Source organism: Malaclemys terrapin, chromosome 2, assembly GCF_027887155.1.
Source record: "Malaclemys terrapin pileata isolate rMalTer1 chromosome 2, rMalTer1.hap1, whole genome shotgun sequence".
Lineage (NCBI taxonomy): Eukaryota > Metazoa > Chordata > Testudines > Emydidae > Malaclemys > Malaclemys terrapin.
The window spans coordinates 215878977-215904336 of record NC_071506.1 but is presented as its reverse complement, the minus strand read 5'-3'; the positions used below and the strand labels follow the sequence as shown (position 1 = coordinate 215904336).

The 25360-nt window shown below is 39.2% G+C and overlaps 1 protein-coding gene across 1 annotated transcript in view; it reads right to left on the bottom strand.

Annotated features, from left to right (window-relative positions):
- Positions 1 to 25360, bottom strand: part of NEK10 (NIMA related kinase 10) — a 168916-nt gene that overhangs the window by 22883 nt on the left and 120673 nt on the right. Inside the window, exons 27-32 of the mRNA XM_054019936.1 lie at positions 25059 to 25242; positions 24881 to 24967; positions 12766 to 12814; positions 10850 to 10887; positions 10594 to 10734; positions 1699 to 1799 (exon numbers count right to left, since the gene is read on the bottom strand). Coding sequence (XP_053875911.1) covers positions 1699 to 1799; positions 10594 to 10734; positions 10850 to 10887; positions 12766 to 12814; positions 24881 to 24967; positions 25059 to 25242 — 600 coding nt within the window. The remainder of the gene's footprint in view (positions 1 to 1698; positions 1800 to 10593; positions 10735 to 10849; positions 10888 to 12765; positions 12815 to 24880; positions 24968 to 25058; positions 25243 to 25360) is intronic.

Sequence of the window (25360 nt, the reverse complement as noted above, 5' to 3'; positions counted from 1 at the left end):
TGTCAGTGAGAGAGTTTCTCCCGCCAACATAAGTACTGCCGCTCGTTTGGAGTAGATTAATTATATCGATGGGAGAGCTGCATTGGTACAGTTGCGCCACTGTAAGCTCTCTAGAGTAGACATAGCCTGAGAAACAGACAGACAGCCAGAAAGACCATTTGAAAGCATGGTGTCTGATTCTGGCAGAAACCTGGGGAGTGGTTTTTGGGTCAGGGATGCAGATTGAAAAAAGTGTTCTTGGCCCTGTGAGCAAAAGAAGCTGTTTCCTACTCTTTGGTTCCTTCTGTGCTCACAGACACAGGATGTTTATACATTTTCTATAAATAAACAAAACTGCATCAAAGAAATACCTGACTATCATCAAGTTGTACTTCCAACTAGAATATCCCCAGAGCCCCAAACTCTGACTACCACGTGGGTCGAAAAGAGGCAACAGTATCAACATTTTTACTATCTGTTCAGTGGACTGTCTGAAGTGAGCCTGGTGAGTGCTGCCCATTCTTAGTTATCAGGTGTCCATACTATGATAACCACAAATGGTTTTAATCGATGTCTCTGAGGGCCCTCTGAGAAGAGAGGCTGGTATTTAATGGGTATGGAGCCTGAAATACTTGGTTATCTCTCCAGGTGGGCCCTCCAACACACAACTAAGGCACATTGACAGGGCAGGATAGAGAAGATTGCACTGCTCCTTATCTCTTCTTTAACAGACAGAGGACTTGCCACACTGTCAAGCTGGCATTAAATTCAATCAGTTCATTTTTTAAAAATTAAAGAGAAGTTTCTTTTCTTTGGCCGAGGGGATTCAGTTTTTCAGGCATTTTTCACCTTTGACGGGTATAATAATTTCAAGGATGTAAAATAGGCTAATGAGTCCTATTATGTGAGATACACATAAATTCAGTTTGGCTGTTCTATTTTAAAAGAAAATGGAACCAACTTTGCTCAGCAATCTGAAAGCTCCAGCAGCGATAAGCACGTCTTGCCAAGTATAAACTGTGAATTTTGGAGGGTAAATTGGCATTTATTTAAAATTAGTAATTGTGACCTTTACTACTGAGCTGTAGCCATGCTGCTGGAGAGTGAAATCATTTGTTACACTACCAGTTTGAGAGTACAATCTAAGAGATTTATACTAGTTACAGTTTTGCTTTAGTACCAGTTTGAAATCAGAGCTTCTACTCTCTTTAGATATTAAACATTGAATTTCTTCAATTAGCATTAAGTCAGAATAGAAACTGTATTTAAATTCAAAATATTTAAGCCAACTAATGCATTCAGCATTTGAAGTACTGTGTTAGAAATAATAGGAAACTCTTAAAAATGACTATAAGAATAAAAGCATTTCATGAAATCTCTGAGCCAGTGTTTTATATTAAGTCATTTGAAATACAACACTCATATTACTGGCATGACAGAATGTTATTAAAATAAGTTTCTGTATAAAATCCATTTTAATGAGGTGAGCCAGTGGCATTTCTTACTATGACTCAATTATTACCATCCTCCACATACTAATATTCAAGGTTAGTTTTATTTAAATAAAGTATTTTTTTTAAATCATGCCATCTGTAAAAATGTCAAGTTCTGTTGTTTTTAAAGAAGAGCAACTAAAATAGCAACACTGTAGTACAATCATTTTGGCATCAACAAGCAAACAAAGGCACTGGAGTGTTCTGAAGCAGCAGAAACGCATACCTGAGTGATGTAGATTAGTTTGTGCAGCTGAATTAGCATCTGCTGAATAGGGTCACTGATCTGGCGCACCTTCCTTTGTGACACAGCAATTCCTGCAGATGCTGCAGATGATAATGCTACAATCAGGAGGAGAGCCCATTTTGTTGTTTTTCCAGGACATAGCACTAGTGTGTATAGATTATTTTTTTTAATTATTGTTTCTATATGGAATCTAGACAAAAATAGTCTTTTGCCTTTTAATCTCTGACTTTTCCCCAATAATGTCCAGGTCTGAGATCAGTTCTAACATTACAAAAGGATAAAAGGGTTAAATTAAAACCTTACAAGTTTGACAGCCTTATTCATCATAAATTCAAAAGGTAGAATCACTTTCTCTGCTTAATTCAAACTAAAATAGATTATTTGGGAGTGAAGAGGCGTAAATATATTTTGCTACTCATAAAAGCCTTTTCAGTTTTATGTGTAGGGTTACCTAACTATATAATAAACACAATCCTCTGATTTTAATTGTGGCAAACTATCAATTATTTGGCACACAGATTAACACATGCTCCTTTGCTTTCAAATATTTTATTACTATTAACAAGCATCTCTTTTACCTTAGAAATTATAATACGTCTTATGTAGATAGTATGGAAGTATTCTTATCATAAAATAGTTTTATTCCCACTTATTGTGCCATATGTTCCTTGTAACAGTGAACTTTTCTTTCCAATATCTAGCCGCAGCAGCTTTTGAGAACACCTCAATGAGACTGTGAGACAATGGATTTCCTCATGTTTTCTGTTCATTGCCTAACTCAATGAAAATGGTAGTTATTTGTCAGAATTCCCTGTTCCTGCCAGATACCATTTTGGCTGACAGACAAAAAATAATAATTATAATAATTCAGGACAGGTTATGGAGGAACCTGTTAAAGGCCTTCTAGATATCATCATCACAGTAAGTATATTACTAAATAATTGGCATATATCATGCATAATGTAAAAGGCCATAGATGCTAACCAAAATGGAATGCTGTAAATGAAGCCCATCATTTCACTCTCCTATCCTCTGCCCAGAGAAGTGTTAATGCAATGTTATAATTGAGATTTCAAATCTATAGTCCCCATGGCAAGTGTATCTCAGCGTGCTAGCACATAAGCAGAATTATGTATTATATGGTGTTATTGTAGTTGCTCTACATATTCTGTATGTATACATAATACACACATACAATTTATGTCTCTATGTACACAGATTATAGTTATGCATATAAAATATATACACACATGTATGAATGCACACACACAGGGCAGCAGCTGTGTGCCAGAAACCAGAGAGGGGAACACCTGAAGCCAGCTAAAAGGACTCCCTTCCTTGGCACCCTTGTAGAAAAGGAGGTTTTGAAACGGGCTAGACAACGTCACAGGAATCAAGGCCTCGAAAGCACAGCCAAATAAAAAAAAAAAAGAATCTCAAAAATAACCGCTGTAAAAATTAATTATTGTTGAATTTTACATCTGAGTATTTTAAACTCTGAGCCAGATTTGTGTGTGTTTGCGTGGTGCCAAGGGATCGATATTTCTTGCTTTGCGAAGACTGATGTTGTGTGAAATTCCAGTTGTTGACATAAAATTGGTTCTATTAGTGCCATGGAGTACACATGGCACTGATAATAATGACTTGCACCAGCAGGTAACTGAGTCCTTTGTGTGGTGGTGCTAGGGAGATGGAACTTACTTCCCTCGACATCCACCTCAGACAATCCCTGCCCCACTTTTTAAAAAACTACTGAAGACACAGCAGGTGTTTCCACCTGAAATCCCTGTCAGCTCCGGTGTATGACTCCTGCTTAATGACATCATTATATCTTTTTAGTGTTTTATTTGTGGATTTTTTTGTATTGTCTGTTAATAGTTGTTTTGTTATATATTTTAACTGTGCAGCATCTTGAGCACCTTGCCATGGGGCACTTTATCAATAAAATTTACATTTTCTGTAGATTTAGTGGCATGAATTTACTCTGTTTCATAGTCCATCATGCTACATATACATGAGTGGAGATTCATACAAGCAGAGCTACCTTCATCTATGAATATGTAGGGAAAATTGGCTTTAAAACCTCAAACTTTCTGTTGTCAGATTAATTGAACATTGATAAAAAAGTGAGTATGGGTTATAGAAAACACCAAATGCAAATAGAAATTTAATCCCCACGTATACATGTGTGTGATGTACTCATAAAAGTCATTGGGTTTTTTACACACACACACACACACACACACACACACACACACCCTTTGCCGTTGGTCACAGAAGTAAGCTTGTTTCAGGATACTGAGTACAGACTTTACAAATTTAGAAATTATTGTTTTATCTGGTTTGTAAAGTATTTCTCTCTTAATCAAATTTCAGAAAATCATGCCCCTATGCATTGTCTCCAGTTTCTCATCTTCACTGAGAACAAAGGCACCAACAATCTTTTTTTTTTAAATTTAGTGTTTTGAATTTTAATTTTTCTTTAGTCAGAGTTATAACATAAGCACACATTATGGGTCAATTTTTCAAATATAGGAGGCAATAGGCATGCATAAAAAAACTACACACATCTGCTGCATGCACCCGTAACTACTTCACTGTGTTTGCAAAGGTGGATTTTTACTGATGCACTTGTTGAATCTCTTGTTTAATAATCCAGAACTGTGTCTGACAGAAAAATTGGAGGAATTGGGACAAAAAAAAATTCAAAGTAATTTTCTTTAACAAAAGCAATCATTCATAGTTTTAGAATTAAGAACACAACAACACTTTTTAAAGGCTTTTACTTATTATGAATAATGTATTAAATTAGTTATTGCTGATTTTATTTAGGCAAGAAAGAAATGTAAAACCGATTGTTAATAATTGAATTATTTACAACAAAGAGAAAGAGAAGCTGAATTTTCCAATTTTATTGCATGAACATATAAACTAGATTTGCATGCTTTCCTTTTAAGCTAGATCATCACTATCTGTTATTCTACTCAATCTGTAGTATCAATTCATTCATGAAATACAGCTAGAGGAAGTTACGCATTCATAGGTGCTATATTTTTGCCTGGGCAAAATACAGTAGAACCTCAGCGTTAGGAATGCCTTGGGAATGATGGCTGTTTGTAACTCTGAAATGTTTGCAATTCTGAACAAAACGTTATGGTTGTTCTTTCAAAAGTTTACAACTGAACATTGACTTACTACAGCTTTGACACTTTACTATGCAGAAGAAAAATGCTGCTTTAACCATCTTAATTTAAATGAAACAACCACAGAAACAGTTTCCTTACCTTGTCAAATATTTTTTTTAAACTTTCCCTTTTTTTTTTCAGTAGTTTACATTTAACACAATACTGTAGTGTATTTACTTTTTTATTTATTTATTTTTGTCGCTGCTGTTGCTTGATTGTGTACTTCTGGTTCCAAATGAGGTGTGTGGTTAAGCAGCCAGTTTGTAACTCTGAGGTTCTACTGTACATTTATATTACAACTGTATTGTAAATTTTTTGATTTACAGCATTGTGAAACCATCCAATAAGAGGATGTGTATAGATTATACTGAAGTATATGGCTTTCAGCATAAATAGGTTACATACATGAAATTGGAGTTTATAAACATATCTCCTTCCAAAACTATTGCCTTGGATTTCTGAGCTATGTCATGAATACTCACTAAATCACTTATGGATAGGTATGTACGGTCAGTTTTGCCCCCCTATTCATAGAATCATAGAATATCAGGGTTGGAAGGGACCTCAAGAGGTCATCTAATCCAACCCCCTGCTCAAAGCAGGACCAATTCCCAACTAAATTATCCCAGCCAGGGCTTTGTCAAGCCGGGCCTTAAAACCGTCCAAGGAAGGAGACTCCACCACCTCCCTAGGTAACCCATTCCAGTGCTTCACCACCCTCCTAGTGAAATAGTGTTTCCTAATATCCAACTTGGACCTCCCCCACTGCAACTTGAGACCATTGCTCCTTGTTCTGTCATCTGCCACCACTGAGAACAGCCGAGCTCCATCCTCTTTGGAACCCCCCTTCAGGTAGTTGAAGGCTGCTATCAAATCCCCCCTCATTCTTCTCTTCTGGAGACTAAACAATCCCAGTTCCCTCAGCCTCTCCTCATAAGTCATGTGCTCCAGACCCCTAATCATTTTTGTTGCCCTCCGCTGGACTCTTTCCAATTTTTCCACATCCTTCTTGTAGTGTGGGGCCCAAAACTGGACACAGTATTCCAGATGAGGCCTCACCAATGTCGAATAAAGGGGAACGATCACGTTCCTCGATCTGCTGGCAATGCCCCTACTTATACAGCCCAAAATGCCGTTAGCCTTCTTGGCCACAAGAGCACACTGTTGACTCATATCCAGCTTCTCGTCCACTGTGACCCCTAGGTCCTTTTCTGCAGAGCTGCTACCTAGCCATTCAGTCCCTAGTCTGTAGCAGTGCATGGGATTCTTCTGTCCTAAGTGCAGGACTCTGCACTTGTCCTTGTTGAACCTCATCAGGTTTTTTTTTGGCCCAATCCTCTAATTTGTCTAGGTCCCTCTGTATCCAATCCCCACCCTCTAGCGTATCTACCACGCCTTCTAGTTTAGTGTCATCTGCAAACTTGCTGAGAGTGCAGTCTACACCATCCTCCAGATCATTAATAAAGATATTAAACAAAACCGGCCCCAGGACCGACCCTTCGGGCACTCCGCTTGAAACCGGCTGCCAACTAGACATGGAGCCATTGATCACTACCCGTTGAGCCAGACGATCTAGCCAGCTTTCTATCCACCTTACAGTCCATTCATCCAGCCCATACTTCTTTAACTTGGCGGCAAGAATACTGTGGGAGACCGTATCAAAAGCTTTGCTAAAGTCAAGGAATAACACATCCACTGCTTTCCCCTCATCCACAGAGCCAGTTATCTCATCATAGAAGGCAATTAGGTTAGTCAGGCACGACTTCCTCTTGGTGAATCCATGCTGACTGTTCCTGATCACTTTCCTCTCCTCTAAGTGTTTCATAATTGATTCCTTGAGGACCTGCTCCATGATTTTTCCAGGGACTGAGGTGAGGCTGACTGGCCTGTAGTTCTCCGGATCCTCCTCCTTCCCTTTTTTAAAGATGGGCACTACATTAGCCTTTTTCCAGTCATCTGGGACCTCCCCTGATCGCCATGAGTTTTCAAAAATAATGGCTAATGGCTCTGCAATCTCATCCGCCAACTCCTTTAGCACCCTCGGAGGCAGCGCATCCGGCCCCATGGACTTGTGCACGTCCAGTTTTTCCAAATAGTCCCGAACCACTTCTTTCTCCACAGAGGGCTGGTCACCTTCTCCCCATATTGTGCTGCCCAATGCAGCAGTCTGGGAGCTGACCTTGTTCGTGAAGACAGAGGCAAAAAAATCATTGAGTACATTAGCTTTTTCCACATCCTCGGTCACTAGGTTGCCTCCCTCATTCAGTAAGGGGCCCACACTTTCCTTGACTTTCTTCTTGTTGCTAACATACCTGAAGAAACCCTTCTTATTACTCTTAACATCTCTTGCTAGCTGCAACTCCAAGTGTGATTTGGCCTTCCTGATTTCACTCTTGCATGCCTGAGCAATATTTTTATACTCCTCCCTGGTCATTTGTCCAATCTTCCACTTCTTGTAAGCTTCTTTTTTGCGTTTAAGATCAGCAAGGATTTCACTGTTTAGCCAAGCTGGTCGCCTGCCATATTTACTATTCTTTCTACACATCAGGATGGTTTGTTCCTGCAACTGCAATAAGGATTCTTTAAAATACAGCCAGCTCTCCTGGACCCCTTTGCCCTTCATGTTATTCTCCCAGGGGATCCTGCCCATCTGTTCTCTGAAGGAGTCAAAGTCTGCTTTTCGGAAGTCCAGGGTCCGTATTCTGCTGCTCTCCTTTCTTCCTTGTGTCAGGATCCTGAACTCGACCATCTCATGGTCACTGCCTCCCAGGTTCCCATCCACTTTTGCTTCCCCTACTAATTCTTCCCTGTTTGTGAGCAGCAGGTCAAGAAAAGCTCTGCCCCTAGTTGGTTCCTCCAGCACTTACACCAGGAAATTGTCCCCTACACTTTCCAAAAACTTCCTGGATTGTCTGTGCACCACTTTATTGCTCTCCCAGCAGATATCAGGGTGATTAAAGTCTCCCATGAGAACCAGGGCCTGCGATTTAGCAACTTCTGCTAGTTGCCAGAAGAAAGCCTCGTCCACCTCATCCCCCTGGTCTGGTGGTCTATAACAGACTCCAACCACAACATCACCCTTGTTGCTCACACTTCTCAACTTTATCCAGAGACTCTCATGTACCCAAAGATGACAAGAGGGCATTTCAAGACACTGCTTGGTAAGAACCTGAAGACAAGCTGGGAGGAGGAGAGTTTGGAATTGTGGAAAAGACCAACGGAGAGAAAGAACTCCACTCTTGGAAATCAGGAAGTAGCATTCACCCTGAGATAAGACTGCGGAAGAACTGGAATTTGACAGAGGCAGGTGAGATGATAGAGTAAGAATAGCTTAACCAAATTAGAAAAATTAATAATAGTAATGCAAAAAGGCCTAGAGATATCCTAAAACAGACATGATAGCCAAAGGGTAAACAGTGTTATGCCTTCTGCTCAAAAATAACCATTACAGCATAGACACCTCCAACTAGCCAGCAAGTAATCTCAAACTCCTATGTGATTTGTTCCCTCCCTTCCTCAATGAGATATCAGATATAGATTAGCCACAGGCAGCTTGATAGGAAACAAATTTACTAGCCTTCTTAAATGAACTAGTATTGCTGAGCTATTTACTAAGCAGAGTATACTAAACCCCGATTTATGGACTACACAATGAAAAGGTAACTATGCTTCATTAATTAAAGAGCACTATGCATCGACCTTTTGAACCATAGTGGCATAATAATGATTTATTTGTGTTCCATGGAAAAATATTAATTCAAACTTTAAGGATCATTAGAAAAAATATTGCTGACCAAGCTTTAGACCATTTAAAGACTAAAGCATACAACTATGTATTATGTCTTCTGCAAACAAAAATTGATTCACAGAAAGTCAGAAGATACAATTGATTTAACACTGGCACGATTCTTATTTTCACATCGGCCCCTTCTACACTGTTCTGCCTGCCAGAATAATGTAAAGGGGTTTTAATATACATCAGATTTAAAGTGCTATAATTCCGACATGATAAATCAATTGCAATTTATGACTTTCTAATGTTGCACATTTACAAGTCATATACATTATCACTTCTGGATCTTAAATAAAGAGCTTAGTCATCAGCAGATTGTCAGTATGGATCCATACTCTCAGGGGATTAGATAGTAGTACAGGGGTGGGCAAACTTTTTGGCCCAAGAGCCACATCTGGGTGGGGAAATTGCATGCAGGACCATGAATGTAGGGCTGAGGCAGGGGGTTGGGGTGCGGGAGGGAGTGCGGAGTGTGAGAGGGGGCTCAGGGCAGGGGGTTTGGGTGCAGGAGGGATGCGACGGGGGCTCAGGGCAGGGGGTTGGGGTGCAGGAGGGGTCGGGCAGGGGGTTGGGGTGCAGGGTGCAAGAAAGGTTTAGGGTGCGGACTCCAGCCCGGCGCCGCTTACCTGGAGCTGCTCCAGGGTGGCAGTGGCGCGTAGCGGAGCTAAGACAGGCTCCCTGGCCCTGCACCACTCCCGGAAGCAGCCGGCACCACGTCCCCGCGGCCGCTTCCGGGAGCGGGGGCAGAGGGCTCCGCGCGCTGCCCTCACCTGTGAGTATCTCTCTCAAAGCTCCCATTGGGTTCCCCGTTCCCGGCCAATGGGAGCTGCGAGGGGTGGTGCCTAAAGGCGAGGACAGCGCGTGGAGCCCTCGCCCATCCCCCCCAGGGGCCGCAGGGACATGATGCCGGCCACTTCCAGCAGCAGCGCGGGGCCCACGGCACCATGGGGGTGGCAATCCCACGGGCTGGATCCAAACAGATCCAGCCCACAGGACATAGTTTGCCCACCCCTGTAGTAGTAGCAAAATTCAGAGGAAAACTTATTAAACAAGATTGTACAACTGCTCTCCCAGATTGTGCATCTGATCTGGAAACCAACTCAAGAGCATAAATGCATGAATTGAAATCCAGGGAGCAGACATACATCTCTGCAATGGAGGTATTTCTAAGACATGCTTTAGAGTCTACTTTAGATCTAGGCCCTAAAACCTTCTAATGGGAGATATCAACATTCTAATTTACCCTAAGGGCAGTTATGTTGTCTCACAGACCATTATGATTTTGAGACATTCTAGCTGGATACCCCAGGGTGCATTCACAGAGTTTGTATATCTCTAATTACAACACTTTTGAGAAAACAATAGCCACTGTTATAATTGGGCAATAATTTGTGTTTTGTATTGTGTAATTAAAATTCCCAAAACAGACTTAATAACCAAAAAGCTGTGAAACAACAGTTACTATATGTACATGGAAGAGTCTCTATGAAGAGCAATATTTCAATTGCTCAAAATCTTTTTCTTTCAAATACAACTGAATCCAGGTGACAGTGTAGATTATGAAGTAACAGCATAGAGTTTTTAAATCATATCAGTGAAAATAAAAAGCATCTGAAACTACAAGACTGCTTCACCAATGATGATATATGTGCAAACATATTGTAACTTACAAAGACTCTATACAGCACTACCTACTCAGGAGAAATTCCAACTGCATTAGATGGAAATTTGCGCTGGGTAAGGCATGCTAAAATAGAGCCCCGAAGAATTTTCTTGGAATTCATATTTTTAAAATGTTTCCTTAAGGATCACTCACATACTGTGTTTCTATCTCATACATAATGTTGTGCTCTCCTATCATTTGTTTCACTTCAAAATGTTACTGTTGAGTACTACCATGATCTTTTAGGTTGCGAAGAACCACAGCTGGAAGGCTATAAGACTGCCACCCTGTCACTAACGATGTCTCTATTTTCTTAACGTTGGCCCTGAACATGAGCGTAGGTACTCTCAGAAGCAGATCAAGAGGCAGCAAAGCTGAAGAAATAAAAGAGGGAGATACTGTATATGCAACTAAAACAAAATTTAAAAGAACTTGGAAATGGTAAGATTAATTTCAGTGCAAGTCTGGTTGTCATAAACATGCAATTACCTGGTCTTGGTCTTGATCCTAGGCCTCCAATATAATCTCTATAAAACAGAAGTAGGTTTGATATTGTCTTGTTTCAAATCAGATAAATTTGTTTCAAATAAAATAAAATATAAAATCATAGAGGAAATACAAAATATCCCTTGCTCCCTTCACATGCCTCCTCCTGATCTCCTACCTCCCATCCCTTTCTCCCCAATATTTGGCACAGTCCAGCAGCTTCAGCTACATGACCAGGAATCAACATTTTAAAATAATTTTGAACACTGCACCGTATTCATATGAAAATATCTCTCTGCAAGTGATCCTGGCCATAGTCACGGGTAATGAAAATTAGGATTGTGAGGGGAACAAGATTAAACAATGTTAAAAGAAACAACATATTGTGCCTGCCTCTGTAAGGAGCATGTACCACTTTGCAGAGCTTTTCTCTGATCTGGTCCAAAACAAAACAAAGAAGACCCACAAACAGAGGTCGACTTGCTTCAGCAGTGTGAAAAAACAATGATCCTTAATTTACGAAGTTTCTGGCAAGCAGTAGACAGGACTGACAACCACAGGTTTCTGAAATTATAAGTCAAGTTCCAAAAATAAATCATGAGACTGGTTTAAAAAGCATGAGTTTTTTTATACAATAATATATTGAAGGTTCTGTTTATTTGCCTTCTGGTTTTTCAGCCTTTAACGTGCAGCAAAAGAGTGTCAGATCCAGCTCTTCAGTGTATAAAACCTTCACTAATCCGCTCAGCTATCTAAACCTTTTTCCTCAGTATAGCTCAACACACTTTATATAGGCGGGTAAGTATTATTAGCCCCACTTTACCTATGGTGACTATAAGGAACAGAAAATTTGCATTGATGGCATTCTTGTCTAGTGGATAAAAGGTATTAGTTGATCAGAGTCTACTCCAGGTTCTAACAAGACTTTGTATGTGATCTTATAATAATAATATAATAATATATGGAGATATACCTATCTCATAAAACTGGAAGGGACCCTGAAAGGTCCTTGAATCCAGCCCCCTGCCTTCACTAGCAGGACCAAGTACTGATTTTGCCCCAGACCCCTAAATGGCCCCCTCAAGGACTGAACTCACAACCCTGGGTTTAGCAGGCCAATGCTCAAACCACTGAGCTATCCCTCCCCAAATTGCATAACTGAGCTATCCCTCCTCAAATTGCATAACTTTTGCATAACCTCAGTTATTCCATTGTAAAAGGGTGGTAACAATGTTGGCCCATCTCAGAGGAGTGGTGTGATGCCTCACTAAAAAGGATTGTGAAGGTCTACATACTATTAAGGTCAGTTAACAAAGATGTGGGAATAGTATTCAAGACCTCTTGGTACCCTTCCTGGTGCTCATTCCTCCCTAGACCAAGAAGGCATTTATATGTTAACAGCAACAGGAGAACCTATTTTATCAGATCATGGATTTCCCAAAACATTCATCTAATTTTGTAAAGAAGCACTAGCTGGTTTAGAGTACTTCAAAGGACAAGACACTTGTGTGCACAGTTAAATACACACACATGCATATTTTTTCCCACCAAAAATATGCTTTGTTCAAAATATGTTGCAGAAATAAAAAATTTTATTTTTCTACCAGCTCTAGTTGGAACTGACATAAAGGTGTCCAGTCATAAAACTGCACTGGTTTAATTAAATGAATTTAATGTCATACCTTTTGTTAAACTGGTGCAACTTCTGTGCATAGACAATCTATAACAGTATGTTGACAGTAGAGTTTTTACCTCAAGTTAATTGATTGCCAGTTAGCTTGAGGTAATTAACACGTTTGCAGACACTCCACAAAAGTTTTATCCAGAACAACTGGAAAAAATTCTTTGTGGAATATCCAAACTGGAATTCAAAATAACGATGATCAAATCTGATTTTTGAAACCTAAAATTGTACATACCTTGTCTGAGGTGGTCTTTCAGAAGCACTGAAACTTCGTTTAATTATACCTGAAACAAATGCACAAAGGTTATATTCTCTGTATTGAAAGAATAGTATAGAAATAAAATGTAGTCAATTACCCAGCAGATATACTGTGCCAAAATCTTAAACCCCCCCCCCCCACACACACGCACCATCCTTTTAGGACTAAATCTAAACTTCAAAATTCAAATAACACATTTAAGAACTGAGTCCCCTTGTGATGCACCAAGGATCTGCCTGCATCATAACCAATATCTCACTACCACAAAGACTGATGTATATGTTGGATCACTCACTTGCTTAAAAGCTAAGCATGTATGGAAGTCTTTGCAAGGCTGGGGCCTTAAGGTGTATCTTTTTCCCTGCAGAAAGAGTACTATTTTTCAGAGAGAAAATTTTCAGTTTTCATAGCACAATTTAAACTATCATAAACATATATTTAATGCCGTATGTAATGCTAGAAATGTCTTAGTACACAACAGCAGGAAATAAATACAAAACTTAAAATTGCCACTAATTTTTAGCTTTTTTACTTTGGGCCAAATTCTGTCACTCTTGTGTACATGAGCAGTACCTTACTTCTCAAATAGTCCCACTGATTTAAAGACACAAAAGCTAACGTGCAGTGAAGTTAACTGACTTGCTCACAATTATGCAGTGAATCAGTAGGACAGCTAGAACAGAACCCAGTGTGTCTGTTCTGTTCTCTAACCACTGGACTGAGCAGTCTCCTAATCAATGCTAGGATATTCATTCACATAGTTCTCCAATGCATCAAGAGGAGGGAAAATCCTCCATAATCTTTACTATTTATTCACTTACAAGCCATGACAGAAAAGATTTCTTCTGTACAACTGTTCCAGTGATAACTTATCTACTGCTCCGCAAACCATTTTAATTCTGTTTAGACCACTGCCTCTTGCCCCCATTTTCTGTGGGAAGGCAGAATGTATCTGTACATTCAGAACAAAGAAATATTTCATCCTATCAAAGGTTATCTTAATAACAGAAACTAGGCAGGTTGTCACCATTTTTCCTTTGCATATTCATAGTATATTCTACCCTTGGCTGAGGTACTTATCTTTCCACTATTGGTAGTAACAATGGAAGTATTATCGTCGACTGGGAACAGCAGTGTTTAATCACTCCGAATCGGTCAACGTTGTACTAAAAATTTTTTTGCCAGATCTTATATTAGTTTTCCCACCATTGCTAGTGCTGGTGGAGCTGCATCAGTACTACAGCAAAAGTAGGAGATTTCAGAAAAGGCCCAGCCTTCAAAACTGAATAAACTTCCAAGTGACTTGAATCCTTTTCCATGAGGCTCAAGCACATGTCAAGATGTGAGGCCATCTCTACACTGGCAATTTACAGTGCTGAAACTTTCTCACTCAGGGGTGTGAAAAAACACCCCTCTGAGCGATGCAAGTTTCAGCGCTGTAACGTGGCAGTGTAGACAGTGCACCAGCACTAGAAGCCATGCTCCCAGCACTGGTAGCTACTCCCCTCACGGGGGTGGGTTTTTTATAATTTGTCTTAAACTGAGCTCCACATGCGACCACACAGCCACATTAAAGCGCTGCTGCGGCAGTGCTTTAATGTTGGTAGTGAAGACATACCCTTAAAATGTACTGCATTACAGTCTCTACAGTTTTCTTCCCTTTTCAAGATTCCCTGGCAATAATGAAAAGATCGTGAAGGAGACTGTCATCTATCATGTGGAGCTCGGTTTAAGACAAATTATAAAAGAAACCATTCATCTTTTATTTAGGTCAGAGCTGACAATAAAAAAGTCATGCCTCTCTCTTGTTTTCCCCGTTACTATTGTACACAGCAGAACAGGTACACCTACTGCATGGCACTTGGCTCAAAGAATAGGTAAATGATGCAACTACAAATTTAGTAATGAAATTTAAGACAGAGAAGAGAGTTTCCACAGAACAAATCAACATCCATTGGGCCCTGATTTTGATTTAGGCCTTTGGGCACTACTGATGTACAAATAACATCAACAGGAGAGCCACAAAACTCAGTATCATGTGATGTTAACCGGACATTTTGACAATCATTATATCATGGCCCCTGATTAGGGAGTTTAGAGTGCTTACTGTCTCAAACACATCCTTGTGAAATGTAAAAACTTTGAGTGGGGCTCTTTGGAGTAGCAAATGGCTCCCTTTTTGTTTATGGAAGCAAACACAATAACACCAATCCAAGGGTGATAGTGTAGTTTTGATTGACACTGGAGTCACATAGCTTGGGTAGGGATTTTGGATAATAGCCTCAAGGACATGGTTGTAACAGAGTATAATGGGTTTGGGGAATATATAAGAACAAATAGGCTCCTAGAGCAGTAACAGACACCATTTGGCTAGAGACCTCGTTTTGAACACAGAGTTGCTTGATGGAGTGCTGAAAGAGCAGTGTTAACTCAGAGAGGAGCGAGCTTCCCCTTCTCAAGAACATACATACTTCTTAATTATACTAGATATACAGAATCCTGTCCCTGTGTCAAATACATTGCCTCCCTGTGTCAAATACATTGTCTCCCAATCAGGAAATAGCTTTCTTCCATAGTCCAACCAGAAGCTGACTCATCATATTTGACCTGCCAATCTTGTGACTTATGGATATATTGGTGCATGATATTTCACACCAAAGAGCCTGTCTCTATACACTCAGAAGTACCTGGCATACATGTAATAGAGACAGTTCCTGAATCACATGCCAAGATTGGGGAAATAATTTTTAGTACCAAAGAAACAGAAGTAGTGATGCAGGTCACTAAACAATAGCTATTGCCCAATGGCCTTGTTGTGGTTAATAATAATAATTTGAATTAGAATACCACATAAAGTCCTCAGCCAAGACTGGGGTCCCTTTGTGATAGACACTGTACAAACACACAGTAAGTGTTTATACAGTGATTAGCACAAGGTGGCACCTCATATTTAGGCCCTACAATAATACAAATAAATAATTACTACCAATAATAATACTAGCAGTAGTAGACTGTAAGCACTCCAGAGGAGGGACTGTCTAAATAGACAAGCCAGACAAAGGATGAGAGAGGAAACAGAAGCATAGACGGGTGAAGGACTTGCCCAAGGTCACATAGCAGGAATGGAACTCAGGTTGCCTGATAAGGCCATACTTTCTCCTTCCCATAGAAGTCTCCTTGGATTTTGTAGCCCATGGGGCTAGCTCTGCTTCATTATATTTACTGCCTTGCCTTCATTATATTCAGCAATAATGCAAGGAATCTACACTCCTGTATCCTGTAACACATTGGCTTCAGCAGCTAGCATAAGGCTTGAGACCTATAAACTATGACACAGGTAAATGACCTAATGGTCATCCCTAAGTTTTGGGGAACAGAGTGTGAGGGGGAATTTTGTCCATCATGACATCAGCCAACCGCAGGAACATGAGCTAACACCAGCTTTTGGATAGAATGCCCGCAGATGTCTGAACACAGGAGTGCCATGGCAACAAGTTGAAGTACTTGATAATAAATTGAGATCATTAATATGCTAATCTATAGGAGAATGACCCCCAACATTAGTAGCATGAGGAATAAGGAAGAGGGCAAAACCCCCTACTGAATATGTATTAGACACAGTGGTATCAGTGTAACATTTTATAAAAGCTGTATCCCAGCTGGTGGGAGTGGGGGGGAGAGATGTAGCCTTTGGGAGGTGCCAGAATGATGGCAACTGCTGATGAGGAGAAAGGTGATGAGGAAGATAATGGCTAACAATTCAAGTTCATCTGCAAGGGATGTGTGAGTATATGAATGTTCAGATGTACATTCTGTATTATCTCTGTCCACCTTACTGGGTTTGAGTGTTTGTGACTTTGCTAAATGTATTAATAAATTATTGTAAGTATAGAAGAGTTCCTATAGTGTGAGTGTTGCAACTGTGCACATCGGAGTTCCCAACTACACTGTAATTTTAATAATACTGGGCCTGATCTTGGGTGAAGAACCTGTCAAACCTCAAAATGATAACTGGGAATTCTTAAGTAGTCAAAATAATTTATACATAATTTATAGATCAATTTGAATGGGGAAAATGGTGTTGTGGGGGGAAATATGGTTTAGTCCAAATGGCTTGTAAATTGAGGGCATGTCTACACAGGGACGCTCAGAGAAGTTAAGGAGAATCAACTAAAAGTGAAAAGTCAATGGGCATAAATTAAAGTGTGTTAACCCCACCTCCACCCACGTTGAAGCTCTCAATCACAAGTAAAGTGGTCTTACTTGTTTGCTGTATATTAATCCTTCTTGGAGGAAGATTAAGGCACAGGTAACTAAGGCTACTTTACTCCTGAAACAGAACATCCATCTGGGTGGGAGTAATGTACTTTAATGTATGCACATTGACTTCTCACCTTTAGTTGATTTGTCTTAACTTCCCTAGTATCCCCAGGTAGACAAGCCATGAGTGTTGAGACACATTTCTTAGGACCTGTCCACATTTGAAATACTACAGCAGCACAGCTGCAGCTGCTGTAACTCTTCAGTGTAGACCCTATCTATACCAAGGGAAGGGGTTATCTTGTAGATGTAGGCAATCCACCTTCCCAAGAGGCAGTAGCTAGAGTAATGGAAGAATTCTTCCATCAACCTACACTGCCTACACCAGGGGTTAGTTCAATATAGCTACATCTTTCACAGGTACGGATTTGCCGACAGTGTAGACAAGCCCTTAGTTTATGGTAGTCTGAAGGTAAAGGAAATATATATCATCCAGAGTCTAGATTCACAAAATAATGTAGGTACCTAACTAACACTTCAGATGCCTAAATCCCAGAATCAGGCCCCACTGGGATTCACAAAAGTCCCGTAAGTGTGCCCCTGAACCTGCAGGTGCCTAAACTCATTTGGCATCTAAATGTTTTCAGTAAATGTTCCCTAGGCACCTATGTATCTGCTTCTGGGTATCTGCACTGGGTTTCTGCTGCTGCCTCAACCCAGTCCCAGAGTGATTCATGAACCATGGAATATAGGAGTTGCTCTGCCAAACTCGCCTGCAGGACCCCATCTAGAAAGTGTACTCAGAGTTCACCTACTGGATTGGGCACCTATAAATGAGCTTGCACAAAATGGTTGGCGCTGGGAAGAGGACACCCTCATAACTTTTAGGGGAAGCATCTAGGCCAGATCCTTTGATCTTTACCAGTCCCTCTAATATGAAAATTTCGATTAATTCTGTGAGATCTTTTAAGAAAATCAAGGGGCATCAAGAAAGTTGCTATGATTGCCATCTTTAATTGGAGACTTATTCAAAGGAATATTTAAGAGTTTAGCTTCAGGACTAACATGAACATCAGTAAAAGTCATACAAATATATTCTAGTGCATAGTTTTAAAAATTTTCCCCTAGCAATAGTCTGACCATCTTCTTGCCTCTGCTTACAACATGTAATATCAAGTGAAGATATTATGACAAGGAGAGAAGACTATAAAAAATAGGAAGAGAGAATATTTTGCTTTGCTTTGTTTTTCTGTCTGGTAGTCTCTTGAAAAAAATGCCTCCAAAAACTAATTGGAATGAAAGAAAAATTAAATCAGCACTCATAAGAATCATTGGTCTGCCTGAGGGAGGGGAAAACAATAATAGTATTTGTTTTTTTAATGATTTTTCTAAGATCTTCTCAGTTTTAAGGTCAAATTAGCCTAATTATATATAATAGTTTTTATAAGCTTTTTAAAAAGTTATTTTAGTTGATCCTGGGCGATAGCTGCACGATCAGAAACTGCATCCTGCATAGGCATTGACTCCGTGGGTGCTGAATGTGCCCACTCCCAGCCTCTGGCAAACGGAGCCTAGGGACACCATCCCTGTCCATTGCGGCTAATAGCGATTGATGGACCTATCCTCCATGAATTTATCTAGTTCTTTTTTTAACCCTGTTCTAGTCTTGGCCTATACTGAATCAACTGCATACATATTATTGTACTATGAAAGTTTTTTTTCTTGTAAGGTATCGTACGTAAACTGGTGACATGCTGGTCAGGAACACCATGATGTGCGTATGGGCTGTGTATAAAGAGTTATGTATATGTGCCAGATATAGATGCTTAAAATGTGTTTTGGAGGCAGTGCATAAATCAAGCCTGACACACAGATAAAGGAATGTGGATTGACCATGAAAGTATATTCACATATAAGGTAAAAAAATCAAGCTACAAGTGGTGGAAGAAACAGTGTACTAAGCACATTGGAGGACGGAGTCTGTACCCTAGGGAATCTACCTGGCTCTTGAGGCAAAGACAATGGATTTGGGGAAATATAAGGGGAGTAAAAAGGCATTCTAATTATCCATCACTTTTGGTAACAAAATGACAACACCCTCTGATTCTCTGAACATTGGAGCCTCCTACCAGGAAGGGCTGGGGATGCTGTAAGTGAGAAAGCTGTTTAAGAAGACACAATTTGCTAGAATTACATTTTAGGCCTATGAAGCATGTTATTTTGTTTGCCTGTAACCATTTTCTGTTTCTGTTATCTTTGCTTAGTATCACATAAAGCTCTGTTCTTTATTAATAAACTTAAGACAATTAAAAGGATTCGTTCCTATATGAACTGTGACCAAAAGACACAATTTCCCCACTGCATTAGACACACAGGAAAGATCATAAATAAACAATTACTAAATTCTTGCCTAACCTACAAAATATCTTTCAAGGAAAATATTTTTAAATGATTTTAACAACAATTTCATATAGCACTATTTGGTCTGCAGTGTTGATGACATGATTTGGTAAAAAAAAAAAAAGGGGGGGGGGGGGGGTTTGAAAAAATATTCCAGACAGTGAGCTACACTGTTACACAGAGAATCGGGGGTGGGCTGGGGAAGTAGAGACACCTGGACAATCGTTTGTTTTCTCTTCATGCAAATTTTACTAAATTTGCCTAATTTTCCCAGTGGCTGAAATTCTGCTTTTTTTCCCTTCTGCACAGTTCTAATTTTCAGACATAGCCACCTAAGCTGTGCATCATCCTTCATCTGAGTGTTCAAATCAGTGTTTATCTGTACCCAGTTTTGCCAAATACCTAGGTTAGATGTCTAAATACTGATTTGAAAACTCAGTATAATTATTTTGGTCATGTAATTTGGGGATTCTGTCCTTAAAAAACAGGTCTCTGAACATCTGACAAGAACACACAGACACCAAACAACAACAGCAAAAAAACAGAAATGTTGATATTTTTGCCCCATGTTCATGTTTTAAATACAAATGCTTGCAAAGACCACCTCTGTGCTTCTACAAAGATCTAGATTTTCATCATCTATAAGAACCATAATTCCCTTCATCATCCTACTTAGACATCTGATGTTGCCAGTAGGATGCTCTGGCTGAAAACATCTGGTCTGAGAAACGAGTTGTGCTCAAATTATCTCCCATCCATTCAAGTCCCAGAGACAGCAGACAAAGTTGTGCTACCTATCCTGTTTTAAAATCTAGCTTAAGGGTGGCAACCTTTTTAAGTGTAAACAGTCAAGAGTTTGTCATTCTCAACCCAAGTAATATTTTATATTCTGTCTCCAAGTATCTGTATAGTATGACTGATGAACCTGAGTAATGTTCTTAATGTTTAAAATCTTGGAATTTTGTTATATAGCTTTCATTGAAACTAAAATCTAATTCCTAAGTGTACTTGACTGTCCTAATGTAGCATTTTTGGGCAGACAAATGATGACTGTCCCCAAGACAGCATGATCTCTAGCCTCTTCAAAAAAGCAGCCAAAGTCAAGTGAAGGAAATACCCATATTTACTGATCAGATTTGGGACCAAGTGTCCAATTTCAGTGGTGACTGATTAGTTATTACTCAAGCTAACCATGGTGCACTGAGTAAAATGTCATAAGATAAAAGGACCAACATCACAGAGAACATAAGAGGAGAGGAATCTGTAAAAGCATCAAATACTATTTTATATCAGCATCAAACAGTTGAAGTAAAAGCAGACCTATTTAGGAGTACCCAAATAACAATTAGGTTAGAGATTTTCCCATTTGTCTTGTTTCATTTTTCTATTTGCTCATTTCTTCAGCATTGTCTACAAATTAAGTGCATTTACACTTAAAAATAAGCACCTACAAATGACTAAGTTAAAGGGTAATTGGGGACAGAGTTTATCTTATAATGATTAAAAAACTCACAATAAAAATAACAAAATGTGTACCTAGCATCACCCTGATCTCTTTCTGGCTGTATGTTTCCCTCACCATTTGCATCTCTTTTAGCCGTTCAGACTGTAAACTCTTCAACAATATGTCACTGGCACCCAGCACATTTTGGATGTTGCCATCACACAAATAATAATCATATCCAGCCTATTTGATTTTTAGGACTGTTATAGGGTGATCCCTTGAGAGTCTTTTCCAGCCTCAGTAACTGATCACAACAACTCCAGGTGTTGTTTACCTCCACTGTGCTTTATTATATTCCTTCAGCAGGCCACAGCCTGGAGTGTTATTTACACATTGTTTAGTCAGTAACCAGCATCCCCAACCTCCTTCTGGGAACCAGTACACTACAGTACTAGCAGCAGCCAGTCCTGCCTACACCTACTTTCCCTTAGGCTACCTCTTCTCCTCCTTAGCATTTCCTTCCTGTCTGATTATAGCATTCCAGCTGCTGGGGATACTTCCACCCAATTATCCCCTCCGCTATATCTCTACTGAGTTAATTGGCACCCTCAATCAATTAATCAGGTCCAAATTAATGTATACTGGTGGGGATTTGAGTGACAGGGTACTAAGTCAACTCCTGACTCAGCCCACCCAGTTATATGGTAAGATCAGATACAAGGCATCGCCAAGAAGCATGAACAATTACTACAGCATATAAGTTTGCATAGGGCAAACTTGAAGTTGTTAAGGGAATCTGTCTTGTAAGGTTAAAATGACTGCACTACAAGCTCAGTCCCCTTCTTCTTATAACTGTTAAATACAGTTCTATCTTTATGGATATATTTTTTAAAGGGCATAAAGTATATAATTAAATATATCACGGTATCTCCAGGCCCATAACTGGGCCAAATACTTTTGTATTATACCTTATCCTGCACATCCGTTTCTGTCCCATAGAACATTGTGGCATGGAATGCCGTTTTGCAAAAGAGCCATAAGTTTCAAGTAGGGAGGAGAGGGGGAATCCTATAGAGAAAAAGACTGAGTGATGTCTAGAATTCCTGGGTGTTGTTATTCTCTTGTTAAGTAGGGGTGCACACTGAAAAACCATATTCATAGGAATGATACACCATATCACAATCATTAGAGCTGGATGGGAAAGAGTTTTACCTGTTGTGTGAAAAATTCCCCTTTCCAAATCAGGACAAAAAGTCAAAATGTTCACAAAAACAAAATTCTGGGGGGAAAAAACTGGTTCAGATCAATTTAAATATTTTGTTTCAATTTTGACCATGTCCTATTTTAAATAAATAGGAGATATATATATAGAGAGAGAGAGAGAGAGAGGGAAACACAAAGTTATTTTGATCCAGAGAAAACAAAAAAGAGTTTTTAATTTAAAAAATGTCAGAACAAAATGTTTCAACAATTTCAAAACTGTTTTGAAAACTTTTTTCAAGTTGAAAAATTCATCAAAACCAACCCTTTTCCAAGAAAAGTTTCAGTTTAGATGTTACATTTTCTGTTGAAAAATATGTTGTCAGAAATTCCTTACAGCTCTAATAAAGATGCTACAAATATCAGGGAACTTTAAAAGTTAAAAATATATATATTTTTTCATAAAGTTGCCTTTTATTTTTTCCTAGAAGAAAAGAAAACTTTTGACAACCTTTTATACCCAACACTGATAATATTCAGCATTAAGTAGAAACCATAGCCAGGTGATCTAAAATGTGTGATTTATGTAATTATTTCTCTTAAACGTAACCCAGCAGTGGTTTTGTACCAGTTACAAACTTTCTTGGTGGGGAAATGTGTGACAAATTCTGGAATTTCTGACTAAAATTAATGGGTGAAAGAGGAACTGATGAATTCTTTCCCCATTAGGTACTTCAGTAGATGAGATGAAACTTGGCAAAGAGCTATTTAGCCATTAGCAAATGAAGATGTTTTGTTGGTGTGCAAATCACAGCCCAAGAAAAATGAATGACAAGCAATTTATTTATTATACAACATGACATTTTTTGGGATGGGACACGACTTATAGGCCAGAACTGATAATAAATTATGAGTCATTTGAAAGAGCTGCACAAATGACAACTTCAAATGTAGGCTGCTAACTTCTCCAAAAATTATTAAGGGATTTTAAAGAGCATTATCCAGTTATTTTGTGTTTCCCCCTCTACTGGCTAGACAGTTAAATCAACAAGAAGACATATCAGTCAGTACGTGTGAGAGAAGAAGGAAAACAATCTAGTAATTAGCACTGCATTGCAGCAACCCTACCAAAACAGCAACATTCTGAATGGTTCTTGAAGCCTGGAATAAAACCCTACAAAAAATCTTCAGTCAACTGCATTTCCTCCACCTTCCAAAGTTCTTAAACAGGTAGTCAGAAATTTTCCATCTGAATGATATTTTGATGGTACATGCAGTTTCCACAAAATTGAAATATTCTGCAGGAAAATTGAGATTTTTACCCAAATATTTTGATTTTCTGTTGGGAAAACCAAAACAAAATATGTCATTTGGGGAAGATTTGACCAAAACTGAAATATTTTGGTTTGCTGAACAAACCTGAAATGTTTAATTCTGAGTCAGTTTAACACAAAACTGCATTTCCCTATGGTGGGAAATTGTCTCATGGGAACGGTAGTTTGGATGACTCATGGCCTCATTCTCTCCTATGGACTGTTGCCTGGCCAGACTGCATCTCCCAGTGTAACACAGTCTCCCCCCTGACTGAGCTGAATGGTATAGGGGAATCATTTGTCTGCAGGTGCATCATGGAAGATGTAGTCCAGAAAGTGAGCCCAGCCCATAGGGGAGAATAGGGTTATCAGCTGTAACTCCTATAAGGCAATGCACTGCCATAGGGAAACACAGTTTAATGTTGAATTGAACTGAAACGAAATAATTTGAGTCAGTTCAACAAACCAAAATGAAAAAATATTGAAATATTTTGTTTAGATCAGAAATGAGAAAACTAAATAGTTTGACATTTCTGAAGCAAAACTTTTTGAAACTTTTCACTCCATGAAAAAAATATTGTTTCAATTTTTCATCCTGATTCAGGATAAAAACAAATATTGAAATATTGGAATTTCCTGTGAGATGGAATTTCTGATTTTGGCACAGTGGTGTTATTAAGCTTTTCAATACCATGACTCCCTTTTCCACACCAGGATGCCTGTAGGATCTCTTCTCATTTAGCCAGGGCAAGGGGGTGGCAACCTCCTGATACCTGCTTCTGACCCAAAGATTAAGAGCCCATTTAGTAATACAATTGCTAAAAATCCAGGAAATCACCAATAAGCCAGTATTTACATGCACACCAAACTAAACTCCACCTGTCTTTCAACCATAATAACCAAGCACGCACACAGACGACTACACTCTGTAGTACACTCCCTTTTGATTCTAACATCTAACTACACTGCATAATCCAATTCCATACAATCACACTCAAAAGCATACCCAGACTGCATCTCTGTCCACTCCCTCTGTTTATCTAACATAGGCCTCCTTTTTATTCTTTCACATAATCTCGCCATTGTTGATGCAAGAGCCTCCTTCTCTGCAGCAGCCTTCTTCTATCTCTCTATCTCATCAGCACTCTTATTTTTCAAATCTGAAAACTTATCTTTTCTCCTTTGCCTATACAGCATCTCAATTTCTCTATCCATCAGCTTTTTAAAAGAGTGGTTAGTATATTGGGATATATCTCATAAGAAAAATGCTATACAAAATAAAACAGCATTATATTGCAGTGAAAGAATGGCACCACTATGGAACGTTTCTCTTAGTCTTCTTTTACTGGGGGCCTTTGCTCTCACAACAGATGGTGAACTTGCAATTAATCAGAAAATACCCAAATATTTCAGAACAACTCCAATGTCTTACTATTAGAAATCAGTGTATTGCTTCATGCTTAAAGAAACTCACCAAATGCAGATTCTTTCAAAGGACTTGAACTGGAGCTGCTGGAATTATCTGATATGTCCAGCTCATCATCTAATTCAGAGAAGACATCTGTGCATAAAAATAAAAGCAGAAAGGAAGCTTTTAACCAAGCTCTAAGCAGAATGCTAACATTCCTGGTGTTTCTTCTGCTATTGACTACCTTTCTCAGAGTTTTCTAAAGTGTAGTTGTCATCTGATACGATTTCATCACATGTTCTGTCTTCATCTTTTCCACATGTTGGATGAAAGTTTTCGGTTGGAATGTCAGTTGTTTCTGAAAATTCACTTTTGAAACTGGCTGCTCCACTGCTGCTGCTGCTGAGGCTTGACTTCTCCGAATGTTCCTAACAATGAAGAACAAAGAAGAGAACAAGTGAAGGAAATATTACCAATTTTCCTTTTTACAACGATGTCCAAGGCTCATTAGAAAATCTGACAATAAAAAGTCACAATGTACTATAG